Source organism: Notamacropus eugenii, chromosome 3 (genome assembly GCF_028372415.1).
Source record: "Notamacropus eugenii isolate mMacEug1 chromosome 3, mMacEug1.pri_v2, whole genome shotgun sequence".
NCBI lineage: Eukaryota > Metazoa > Chordata > Mammalia > Diprotodontia > Macropodidae > Notamacropus > Notamacropus eugenii.
In genome coordinates this window covers 52,746,403-52,758,912 of record NC_092874.1, presented here as the reverse complement: position 1 = coordinate 52,758,912, position 12,510 = coordinate 52,746,403, and the positions used below count along the sequence as shown (strand labels likewise).

The window sequence follows — 12,510 nt, the reverse complement described above, 5'->3', positions numbered from 1 at the left end:
TGTTTTGACTTTTCATTTGAAGTACTTTGCTATTCCTTTTTCTCTTTACAATAATTTTAACCAATTTGAAAGATTCTACATATTTAATATTTTTTCTGATTTCTTTGGATCTAAAAGCTTCCACTACATATTAATAAAGGTATTTCTACAACACAGTCATCATTAACAAATGTTTCACTAAAATTGGCATTTGTTTATTAAAGTTAAAACTACAAATACTTTTCAAATGTAAAGTTTATAAATTAGTAATGATGATAAATTATGCGGTAGTGTCAGAAAATGGAAACATCTCAGTTTGGTAAGTGGGATTCATTTATTCATTGTGTTATTGTTAATACTTTTTTCCCCATAACTGCTCTTTTATCACACCAACAAAATTATATTCCATTTTATTCCACCCTCTTATAAAACATCTCCTATATCCTTTAGTATACTTGGTCCTGTATGTTTTTTGTATTTATGTCTCAGGCATGAAACTCAGTAAAATGTCTTTTTGAAATGATAAACACCTGATTGCAGCACTTTGAAAGTAACAAGTAACTGTGTACTTGCTAAGTTGTATTAGCAGCATTTTACACAAAATGGTAATATGTTAACTCTTAGAAATAAATGCATAATGATGAAATCAGAAAGAAGTGAACTTTCAGTTATCCAAAGCAGTGGATACTGCAAACAGGGAACATGAAACACTTTCATTCTCTTCTCACTTTTTTGGTTGAATGTGCCAAAAAAAAAACCCCAACCCTTGTAACAAATAAAGAGGGATTGAAAATCCATAAATGAGAAGAATAATCCTCAATAGTAGTAAACCAGGTTTATAGGGTTGTCAAAACTTTAAAGCATACACCCACATACCACTTAAAAATAAATTAAGTCACCTACTCCAGCTCTTTTATGAACCACTTCAGTTTGACTCAAAGACAAGAATTTAACTTACAAGCCAGACTGCTCCAGTAGAAAAAGCTTGGGAATTAGACTCAAGATTATCTAGGTCCATGTGCTAGAAAATCCATTTACTCTTTATGTGCCACAGTTAAATCATTTACACTCTCTAGGTCTCACCAATAAAACAGACTTGGACCAAACATCCCCTGTGTTTCCCTTTGATGTCTAAATCACATGGCGCTACGGAAACCCAGACACACAACTTTGACCTTTGGGATAGTTCTATGTTTTGTTCTTAAAGTCTTGCCTAATTTATTAAAGATCCTGTAAAATTTCTAACTAAATCTTAGATATTAGAAGGTAATAGTTTTTTAAGGTTCTGCTATCTCCTTATATCCAACTCTGCTTCTTTGGAAAGAGGTTTAATAATTCCAAGCAGTCCTTTATATTCTTTCTTCTCTGTAAAGCCATCACTTCCTCTCTATGTTAGTAGATTTATTATTTCACTGATGTAGGTATAGGCCACAAAACATTCATGCCTTCCCAGTCAAATCTTGCCCATATCCAGTGCTCCAAAGATGATTTACTCAACACATTGGAAGCCTCAATGTTTTAACACTGTAGGTTCTAACACAACATTGAACTAGCATGCTAGTTCTTGCTCTCCTGGCCCATCTCTTTCTGATCATACATACATGGTGAATGATATCTTATATGCTATGTCTTGAGTGTATGTCGTCATTAGTAACAAGCTACAACCTATTTATCCCCACTATGTATTTCCACTGCTCTTGGGTTGCCCACAGTTTTGATTCTTTGGAGAGAGTGATACTCCACAATTGTCAGCCAAGTAGCATCAACAGGAGAATTATTTTAAAGGATTTTCTTTGTGTTGGGAGCAGCTTGAGAATTACTGAAAGTTACCACACACCAGCAGGTTACTCTCTTATACTCCTATTCAATCCTCAGCCTATCAGCACCTAGACATAGTATGTTCCAATGGGCTATCAGGGGTGGGGAACCTGCAGCCTCAAGCCCACATGTGGCCTTCTAGGTCCTTGGGTGCAGCCTTTTGACTGAGTTCAAGTTTTACAGAACAGATCCTTTTATTAAGGGGATTTGTTTTGTGAAGTTTGGATTCAGTCAGAGGGCTGCACTTGAGGACCTAAAGGGCCACATGTGCCCTGGAGGCCATGCATTCCCCACCCCTAGGCTAACTCAATGGGCTACTTTCTCTACTAAGGGCATATCATAGTGAAGGCAATAGGAATTCTGTAGCTATTGATTGTGCCTAGATAGGTTATTTTGTACATTTTTTTGTGTTATCATCAATGTCACTGAGTATTCAGGGTCTGAATGCAGTTAGCACAAGATGATCCTCACATAGGTTTGGGGGAAGATGTTCTCAGTGATAAGGGATACTTCTACTAACTCCCTCTTGGTAGAAATGGAAACAAGAAATGAAACAGTCAAACTCCTTTCCTTTATGCATTACCCACTTGTCAATATCAATAGTTTATTTGAATAGATCAGATTGAAGTCATAATTATACAGTGAACAGTTTCTCACTTACATTCTTTTTAAAAACTTGCTATTGATTTTGACTTTTGCTTTAACTAGTCAACAGTTCAACAGCAGATGGGACTTCATCAGTAATCAGTTATTTTCTATTTGATTTGATACAAGTCAATTTCCCTCCTTTTGTTGTTTAGTATTTATTATCTGCAAGCACTTTTTTTTAGACTGGACCTTCAATTTCATTGGGGTAAGAAGCTCCCAGTAAGTAACCCTCTCTGCCAACTTCTCTGCAACCTGAGTTACCCGGGCACTGGGAGGTTATAAGTGACTTCTTTAAGTCAAAGGGCCAGGATGTGTGTAAAGGCAAGCAAAGTAGGATCTTTTGCTGCTTTTGTTTTAGATAATCAAGTGCCTCTGATTGAATCTTGGCTTTGATTGAATCAATCAAGAGTCTTTGACTAGAAACAGTATATATATTGCAGAGAGAGTTTTAACCAATCAGCCATGTGCAAGTGGGCTCTAACCAGTCAGAAACATGTGGGCTCTAGCCAATAAGATGTTGACTAGAACTGTATATGAAGATAGCCAGAGCTGAGAGAGAAGCAACCGTTAGTGGCCTAGGGGAACTTGTTTGTGGGAAGGCCTAACAGAGTGAATGTTTGTGATGTCAAAGCCCTGTCTGTTGGTCTATGTTGATTTCTCAGACAGGAGCCCTGTCTGTTGGTCTATGCTGATTTCTCAGACAGAAGCCCTGTCTGTTGATCTGTGTTCATTTCTCAGACAGAAGCCCTGTCTTTATGAGTGAATTGAGACTTTATTGAACAATGTTTAGTTTGTTGCTGAATAGACAGTTCATTATACTATGCAATGAGACCCTTGAAATCATTCACAGCAGCAGTTTTCAGTGAAATATTGTTGAGGATGTATTGATGATGATTGGCTTTACAATGTATCAGACATAGGACTTCCTTATTCCTTATAGAAGTACTGTTCAAGTTGTGACTTGTACATGATGCCAAATCTGACATTCTTAGAGGGAGCTAAGAATCCCTCCTTCACAATTGGGTGTGCCAGGAAATAGCTTAGAGAATTTTTCTTTATTCTGTAGATAGCATGAAGTCCCTGAAGACTTTGGGAACAGGAGTGCTGTGATCAGAGCTTTTTTTACAAAGATTAATCTGGCAGTAACAGCAGATTGATGGGAGGAAATTTGCCTGCTAAGAGACTAGTTAAAATCTTACTACAGTAGTCCCAGGAAGTAGTAAAGACATAGGGAACCAGGACATCAGTACTGGCCATAGAAGAGAAAAAGGAAGCACTAGAAATCTTGAAGTTGGAATAGACAGGATAAGGAAGCAGCATGTATAGTGGAAAGAGCTCTTACATTTGAATTGGGGGTCTGCCATTGTTGATGTGACCTTAGGCAAGTTCCTTCATCTCTCAGCCTCAATTCCATCATTTGAAAATGAACAAGATGATAAATACGGTACAGTTCAGCTCTTGGTATCGTGATGTTTTTATTTGCTCCTTTTCTGTCTCTCTGCTGCAAAGAAGGTCCCAAGGGGGCTGAGAAATAGAGACTGTGAGAGGCTCCAGACAAAAATGTTTTCAGTGAAGAACTCTAGGTGTGGAGTTCCTTCCACCAATGTACCACAGAAACTCATCTATAATATCATTTCAGAGAGTTGTCCATAACTTATTTTAGAGAGCTGTCTGAGGCATTTAAGTGACTTGCCCATGATTACACAGGTGAATGTGTTAAAAGACTTGTACCCAGCTCTTCCTCAGCAATCAAGATAGCCCTCTATCAAATAATAATTACATTTATTTAGTAGTTACTATATATAGTGGTGCCAGATACTGTGCTAAGTAGTGGTGCCAGGTACTGTACTAAGTACATTTGATCTTCACAACAACCCCTGGACGTAGGTGCAGTTATTAGCCCCATTTTAGAGAGGAAACTGAGACAAAGAGAGGTTAAGTCATTTGCCCAGAGTCACACAGCAAGTGAATGAGGCTGGATTTCGATTTACATCTTGCTGCATAAAGGCTTGAGGCGCTATACACTGTACCACATGACTGTGGCAAGGACATATTCCTTCTGATTATTAAAATGATTTAAAATTTGGGACTTTCCAATCATTCAAGAGACATTTATTAAGTGCCTACTGTGTTCCAGATGGTACTAAGCAATGGATATACAAAAAGAAGTAAAAGATAGTCCCTGCCCTCAAGGACTTTGCCATTTTCCTTTTCTATTTTCAAACCCTATGAACCCTCAAAGTCCGACGTTTGAAATACACACAATGAACTTTGACCTTAGGATAATCCATCTTGGACTGTTACTTAAGTAAAACCATTTATCCAAATTATCAATCACAAGATCCTAGATTTAGTGCTGAAAGGATCCTTGCAGTTCATCTACTCAACTTCATTTTACAGATTAATAAACTGAGTCACAGAAGTTCAGTGACTTGTCCAAGGACACACAGGTAATGTCAGGCTTGGTCTCTGAACCCAGGCCCTCTGGCTTCAAATCAAAGTTCTTTCTTTGGCATCATAATGGCACCTTCTATTTTCTCCCCTGTCTTAAAAGGCTAAGAAGTTAATAGTTCTTTGAAACTATGCAGATTTTACGTAAGATGTTCTTTCTCATTCCTCTTTCTGCATTTTTAGCAACTGTTCGGTGGTTCTGTTCATTTCTTTCTTTAGCTAGAATGGTAATTAGTCAACTCAAGTGCTGTAGACAGCAAGTGACATAAACCTCCACTGGTCCCAACCCTTACCTCCAGCATTCCTTCAAGACTGCTCAAATCTCACCCACCAAGCCTTTGCAGGAGGATCGCCTCTTTGCCGCACCTGACCATCTCATAAATCTTAGTGCTGCCCTCTGAGATTACCTCCCCTTCATAATGTTTCTCCATGTACGTGGTTGATAGAATGTTCATCTCTCCCATTAGAACATGAGCTTCCTTGAGAGCTCCTTTTTGTATGCCCAGAGTTTGGCACAATGCCCGGTACGTAGTAAGTTAATGTTTAATTAATGATACATTGTTAATGTCACAATATTAACACTGTTACAGACAAATAATAAGTGGATGATGAGGATGGCTGTAATAACGTCACAATATTAACACTGTTACAGACAAATAATAAGTGGATGATGAGGATGGCTGTAATAACGTCACAATATTAACACTGTTACAGACAAATAATAAGTGGATGATGAGGATGGCTGTAATAACGTCACAATATTAACACTGTTTCAGACAAATAATAAGTGGATGATGAGGATGGCTGTAATAACGTCACAATATTAACACTGTTACAGACAAATAATAAGTGGATGATGAGGATGGCTGTAATAACGTCACAATATTAACACTGTTTCAGACAAATAATAAGTGGATGATGAGGATGGCTGTAATAACGTCACAATATTAACACTGTTTCAGACAAATAATAAGTGGATGATGAGGATGGCTGTAATAACGTCACAATATTAACACTGTTACAGACAAATAATAAGTGGATGATGAGGATGGCTGTAATAACGTCACAATATTAACACTGTTTCAGACAAATAATAAGTGGATGATGAGGATGGCTGTAATAACGTCACAATATTAACACTGTTACAGACAAATAATAAGTGGATGATGAGGATGGCTGTAATAACGTCACAATATTAACACTGTTACAGACAAATAATAAGTGGATGATGAGGATGGCTGTAATAACGTCACAATATTAACACTGTTTCAGACAAATAATAAGTGGATGATGAGGATGGCTGTAATAACGTCACAATATTAACACTGTTTCAGACAAATAATAAGTGGATGATGAGGATGGCTGTAATAACGTCACAATATTAACACTGTTTCAGACAAATAATAAGTGGATGATGAGGATGGCTGTAATAACGTCACAATATTAACACTGTTTCAGACAAATAATAAGTGGATGATGAGGATGGCTGTAATAACGTCACAATATTAACACTGTTACAGACAAATAATAAGTGGATGATGATGGCTGTTCTCCACAATTTTGAGAGAGCATCTCCATTTCTCAGATATTTAATAAAATAAAATTTAAACTGGTTTTAGGAGAGTGAACCTGTGCTGCAATGGAACTTCTCCTAGCTATGAAGTCAAAGCCCTGGGATCCACTCAGTGAGGGTCTGACCCATGCGGACAGAGCTCCTTGCGAGCAGTGGCTGTCTTTAATTCTTTGCATCCTCAGCCTGTGCCTGGGTCACCGCGTCTGGTCCACGACAGAAGCTTAATAAACGTGTGTTGACTGAATGACTGACCTTGGGCAAGGCAATTAATTTCTCTTTAGTATGTTTACCCTGCAAAATAAGGTATTAACAATAAAACTGAATAAAAAATAGGGTTAGACTAGATCTCCGCGGACCTTTGCTGCTTGTCCTTAACCACCTCAGCCCCAGAGGCAGCCTGGCTCTGTACAATGGAAGGAACGCTGGCTCTGGAGTCGGAGGTGCTGGGTTCGAATCCTGCCGGTGTTAAGGATGCCTGCGGACACCACGGGATGGCTGACCCCTTCTCCAGGCCTCATCAGTTTCCCTCTCTATGAAATAAAGGGGCAAGGCTGACTGGCCCGTTGGGGAGTCCCGGAGGAGAGGGTTTATTTGCTTTTTTCCCTCCCGGAGTTTCCAGGCTCGTACGGAGAAATGCCACGAGAGACGCAAGATCTACCTGACCTCCCAACTTGAGGTCCACCGTCCGGCTACCCGCCGCGGCCAGCCCCCCACCCCTCGGCCACAGCTGGGCATGCGCAAGGATGCCCCCCCCCCACCCCCACCCCCCCCACCCCCCCCCCACCCCCCGGGGCCGCCCTCGCTGCGCGCGCAGACCAAATACGCGCCTGTCGGATGGAATGGGTCTCTAGGGCTTCCGTAGGAGCCTCTCTTCCCTCAGGCCCCGCCCCTTCCCGTCCCGCCCCCTAGCAACGCGCCGGCTTGTGTTGGCGACGCTGAGTTTCCCGGCAGCCGCTGCTCGGAGGTGGACGCCGCCGGCGGCGTGGTCGGCGGTCCCATGGAGGACCCCCCGCTGCTCCGATGGCCGCGGCCAGGCCCCCGACCCCCGGGGGCCCTGTGACCTCGGCCATGATGCATCTCCACGCGCGGACATCCAGTGTCGCGGGCCAACGCAGGAAGGACTCGAGGACCCCGGGCAGCGGCGGCAAGAGCCGAGCCCGGCTCAGATCCAGCCTGGGCATGGCCTCGCCGGACTCCACCCTGCCCGCCCTGAGCCCCGAGGCCGGCGGCAGACCCAAGTCCGGCGCCAGCCCTCGCCACGTCCCCGTGGTCAGGCTGAAGGTGGTCACCGACACGGACTTGGGGCTAGCCCAGGTGAGGCCGAGGCGGGGCCGGGCCGGGGGAGGCCCGGGGGGCTTCAGTGCGAGAGGCAGCGCGCCGTGAAACAACTCTTACTATGATTAATTATTATTTTAACCTTAACCTAGTGAAAGCGGAGCCATTTGTCATCACCCCCATTTTACAGATTTTCTTAAAAATAGGCTGAGATGAAAAGATGCCCACACGTGATACAGGTAGTAAGGGCTCGTGTCAGGATTTGAACCCAGGTCTTCATCCTTCCCAGTGTTCCTAATTCCAGGTGCTTCACAGACCCTTCTGCCTGGGAACCCTTCTCACAATCGTGTTTCAGAAGGACATAAATGTTAAGTTCTGAAGGTTTTTGTGTGTGGTGGGCACGCTCACACACCCTGGCAGTTTAGTGAAGTCCATGGACCCCCTTCTCGGAATGTCTGCATTCATGATTAAAGGAAATGCCACATTTCTGCTAGAGTTTAGGGAAAATTAAAGATGTAGGGTCTTTTCGTCACCAGGGTCACAGACTCCTTGAAATCTGTCCAAGGAGCCCCCTCCCCCAAGGATTCTGTGAACCCCAGGTTGAAAAGTGCTTGGCATGGAGGGTCATCTCCCTTGGTAACATACCAGCGGTGTGAGGAGCAAGGCAAAAATCTCTCAGCCTCAGTTTCCCATTTTTGAAAATGAGGATAATACCACCTGCCTCCTGAGATAATACATGTAAAACACTTTGCAAAGTTTGTTACTTTCCATTTCACCTAAGATTCTAAAATACAAGGCAAAGTTCCTGATAAGCTTTGGAGGAGGGATTTTTCTTACCTGGAGTTACCTTCACTGATGAGTACCAAGATCTTGAGAAAATGCAGCCAAGTTCAGTACTTACTGCTTTGGCGTAAGGAGGGCAAAGAGAGAACAGCTTCCATCCCATTAGACCTAGGATAAAATGTCCTTATGGTCTTCAGTGACTGTTCAGTCCGGTTACCTGGTACTTCTGCTCATTTGGTTCAAAGCCAACACATGGCGGGAGGAGATTGCGTTCATCCTAAGTCTTAAACTTGACTTCAAGGAGGTAGGGAGCTGAGAAATAGCATTAAAACCCTGGAGAGTTTACATCTTTTAGTGTTTCTTGTTACTCTCCCTTTGATTCTTAACAGCATGGATCTGTGGAGCATGAAGCAGTTTTTTTCCTTCCTCTATAAATTCAGCTAATTGCTTCAAATTAATATGTAAGAGTCATTTCACTTTGGAACCCTCTGCTATCCCTGATTTGGACTTTTATTTTTATTTTTTTCCCTGAAAGTGCAGGCCTCTCAGCTTCTCAAATGACCTTTGTCGCGTATCCCCAAACCTAGAATTCTTTGGGGGATCCATGCCCTGCATTCTCACCCTGGCACTGTGGAGCTACAATGAGAAGTCCTTTGAGGCTTCCTCAGTCTCAGGATGCGTCAGGAGCTCCGCATTCTGTGGCCGCATCATAAAGCCTGAGGGAGAGCTGAAGGTAGACAAGGGACATCCTTCTGCTTCAGAGATGAGTTTACGGTATGCCACAGAGCAATCAGGAATTTACCCAGCAGCTTGTACTTTTTTTACATATGGAGGAGTAAGTATCATGGGAATTTGGCCTAGATTGTAGAGATATTCCAACCCAATGGGGACAGAAGCTTTGAGGGCACAGAATTTTCCATTCCCACTACAATAGGGAATCTGTGCTCCCTCCTCACACTGTGAGGTGGGGTCTGCCTAAGTGGAAGTGGAAGCTGACTGCAGGAAGGTGGTGATACTGAAACAGAAAGGAGAGGCTCCAGGTTGTGATTTCCCAAGTGCAAGAACCTGATGAGAAGACAGAGAAGGGGATGTTGTTTAACTTGGGGCATATGTAGCCAGTCACATGGACTGCTGCTGACCAGACCTGATTCTAGGGAGTTACCTGAAATTCTGTGCATCATGGGCGGGTTCCTGACAAAATTTGGGTCCTAAGATTAGGGATGTTTATAGATTCCTGAAAGCATTCCCATTTCATTGCAAGGTGTAGGTGCCTTTGACAGAACAGTCCTTGGATTGGGGTTTGAATTTGCACAAGTAAAGCCTTTCAAGTCAGCAGAGTTCTTTGAGCTGGGCTGACACCCAGCCCAGTTACTGGAAGTGTGATCTCTGGCTGGATGGCCTTCTGCATAGTCCTTCAGTACTGTTTCTGTTACTGCTGTCCTTATTGAGTGATACATAGCAGACCTGCAGTTGAGGGAGCTCGTTTGCCTCAGTTTCTTCATCTGTAAAATGGGATGAATACCAGCATTTTCCTCAAAGGGCTGTTTTAAGGATATAGCAATTGTAAAGTGCTTAGCATAGTTCCTGGCACATAGTAAACACTATGTGAATGCTACTGTTGTTGTCATTGTTAAAGCCTTGTGGTTCCAGAGCCATAACGTGTGGTCAGGGGCCTGCCTTGAGCTCCAAGGCTGGTGAGTGTGGCGGGATGGGAGGAGCCCGAGGCAGTAAATAAACAGCCGCTGCCCATTTTCTGCTGTTTCTGGGATGCTCTTCTTCCATAGTAGCTGCCACTTCATTTTGTGAGTGTTCAAATAATATCTTTTAAGAGTAAAATTGATAAGGGAAGTAAATGCTAGAAGTCTTTTCTAACATAATGAGTAATCAAGTTTCAAAAATTGGCATTTTTATAGCTATGGACTTTAAAATTGTATTATTATATGGAATTATAGAAAACGCAAGCATTATTTATAGGGTTTGTGCTTATGAAATACAGTTGTTGGCATGGATCTAAGAATAGCTTCCCAAAAAAGTATTTTTCAAAAAGCAAAATCTTGGGAATCTGAAATCTTTAATTCTTTCCCTTGTTACATCACAACGAATAATTCATGGACAGAAAGTCTGCTTGAGCTTCCTTTTCCATCTATTAAAATGATTATTATGTCTATAGTCATACTAAATTTTATAGGTGGTGTGATGATTTAGAAGTTGAGGTTTCTCAAAACACATTTTTCCCTTTTATATGCCCTTTGGATTACCAGTGACTTTAAAGTACCCAAATCTTGGCCTGCTAATGGTTCTTGTCTTGATGGCTATTTTTAAACAAAATTATTTTACGTGATATTTATATTAGGATGTTGACACATGTTAAAGTCACTTGATAGAGAAGAAATAAGAAAACAAATTTCAGTTCTAATAGAATAGGAAATCAAACCAAGAAGAGTAAGGAGAACCAAAGAGACTGTGAGGAATGTTAAAGAGAATGCCTTTTTCAAGTATGAGCTGGACTAGGTGGCCACTTAGAAATTTTAAGAGATTTTATCGTGTGAAAGATAGCTTAAGTGGTGCGATGGGAATCATTGGCATGGAAAGACAAAGAACTTATGTCATACAAGAACACAGGTGTTCACACCTTGAAACTGAAGAAATTGTTTGAATTTACAGAGAATGTAGATTTTTAGATGCCCCTGTCTTCAAAGCTAAATGTAGAATGTGGTTTACTAATGAGCATCACTTGTGCAGTGTCTGGTTTACAGGTTCCTCATTTTTAGCGTGAGAGGTGTGTTTCCTGGCTCTAGCAATGATTTAGGGCAGTGGTTCTCAGGAACCCCTGCTCCAGGCACTCCTGAAGGTCCTCAAAACCCTTTCAAAGAGTCTGCCAGGTCAAAAACTATTTTTATATTACAACTAAGATATTGTAATTTCTAACATGGTAAATATCAATAGATAGAACCCATGTAAACAAAAGCTCTTTGGGGAAGAGGGATTCTTAATAATTTTTAAGAGTGTGTAATTGAGTCCTGACACCAAAAGGTTTAAAACTGCTGCTCTGGGTAGAGACCCACAGTTTATGGAGTTGCTAAAGGGGTCTCGAGTGGAAAAAGGTTAAGAAGCTTTGGTCTAGGGTAAGTGTATCATAACATCCATATATCCCTGTATGGCACCCTGCTTGTCTGTGTATTCTATTGGGGGTTTAAGGAAATTGGAACTTCATCTGGTCTAGCAGAACAATCGATGTTCTGGGTTAAGAGTTGATTCCTAGGCCATAATGTTTGTAGGTGTCTGTCTGATACTCACTACTCTGAGACCCACCAGTAAAAGGAGTAAAACAGGAAAGGTGATACCTAGAAGACACTTCTCTGGCCAGACAGTAATAGCTCCCTGACAGCTCAGCTTACCCAAGACCCGGCCCCAATTTCCTCCTGACACAACCACTTAGTCAATAAGCATTTATCTTTAGACACTTAGGTACATTAAGCAGGATTCACCCTGCTCACACACGCACAACAAATAACATGTGCCTCCCCAAGATCCTAGGGCCAAGATATACACAGCTCACTCTAGAAATGAGAGAGCAGAGAGCCAGTTGCTACAAGAATCAGACTTCTCCATGAGTTAGATTCTATAAATCCATATCCTTTACCTGCTCACCCAGAACTTGCTTCTCCAGAGGTTGAACTAGTGAAATCATAATGCTTACTGACTCCTCAGAGCTGCTCATCTCAGTGATCCTAAGGCACTGACAGATTGTGCTTTACTTTTGTCAGAGCACCCAAACATTTTTTCAATTTTTTCGATTTCAATTTTTTTCATTCTAAACTTATCAAACACTGCCCCTCCCCTCAAATCAGCATTTTGATATTCAGGTGCCTGGAAATTTAATGTCCTGGCCATGTCAACCCTATCAAATCACATTCTGGACCACAGTTAGTACTATGGCTGCTAACAAAATAAAATAAAAATTAGATGTAAAATTTTGAAGA

At 41.7% G+C, this 12,510-nt stretch overlaps 1 protein-coding gene across 9 annotated transcripts in view; it reads left to right on the top strand.

Annotated features, from left to right (window-relative positions):
• Nucleotides 1-7,367: 7,367 nt before the first annotated feature.
• The window catches only part of CFAP69 (cilia and flagella associated protein 69), a 99,079-nt gene continuing 93,936 nt past the window's right edge, over nucleotides 7,368-12,510 (top strand). For 8 of the 9 annotated variants that reach the window (XR_011976651.1, XM_072651525.1, XM_072651529.1 and 5 more), the window contains exon 1: nucleotides 7,368-7,783. Coding sequence is in view for 8 of the 9 variants with exons in the window: in XM_072651525.1 (XP_072507626.1) it covers nucleotides 7,490-7,783 (294 nt within the window). In the remaining variant the exon portion in view is untranslated. Of the gene's footprint in view, nucleotides 7,784-9,029; nucleotides 9,363-12,510 lie in introns of those variants that run through there. The other variant, XM_072651523.1, reaches the window with a different exon arrangement.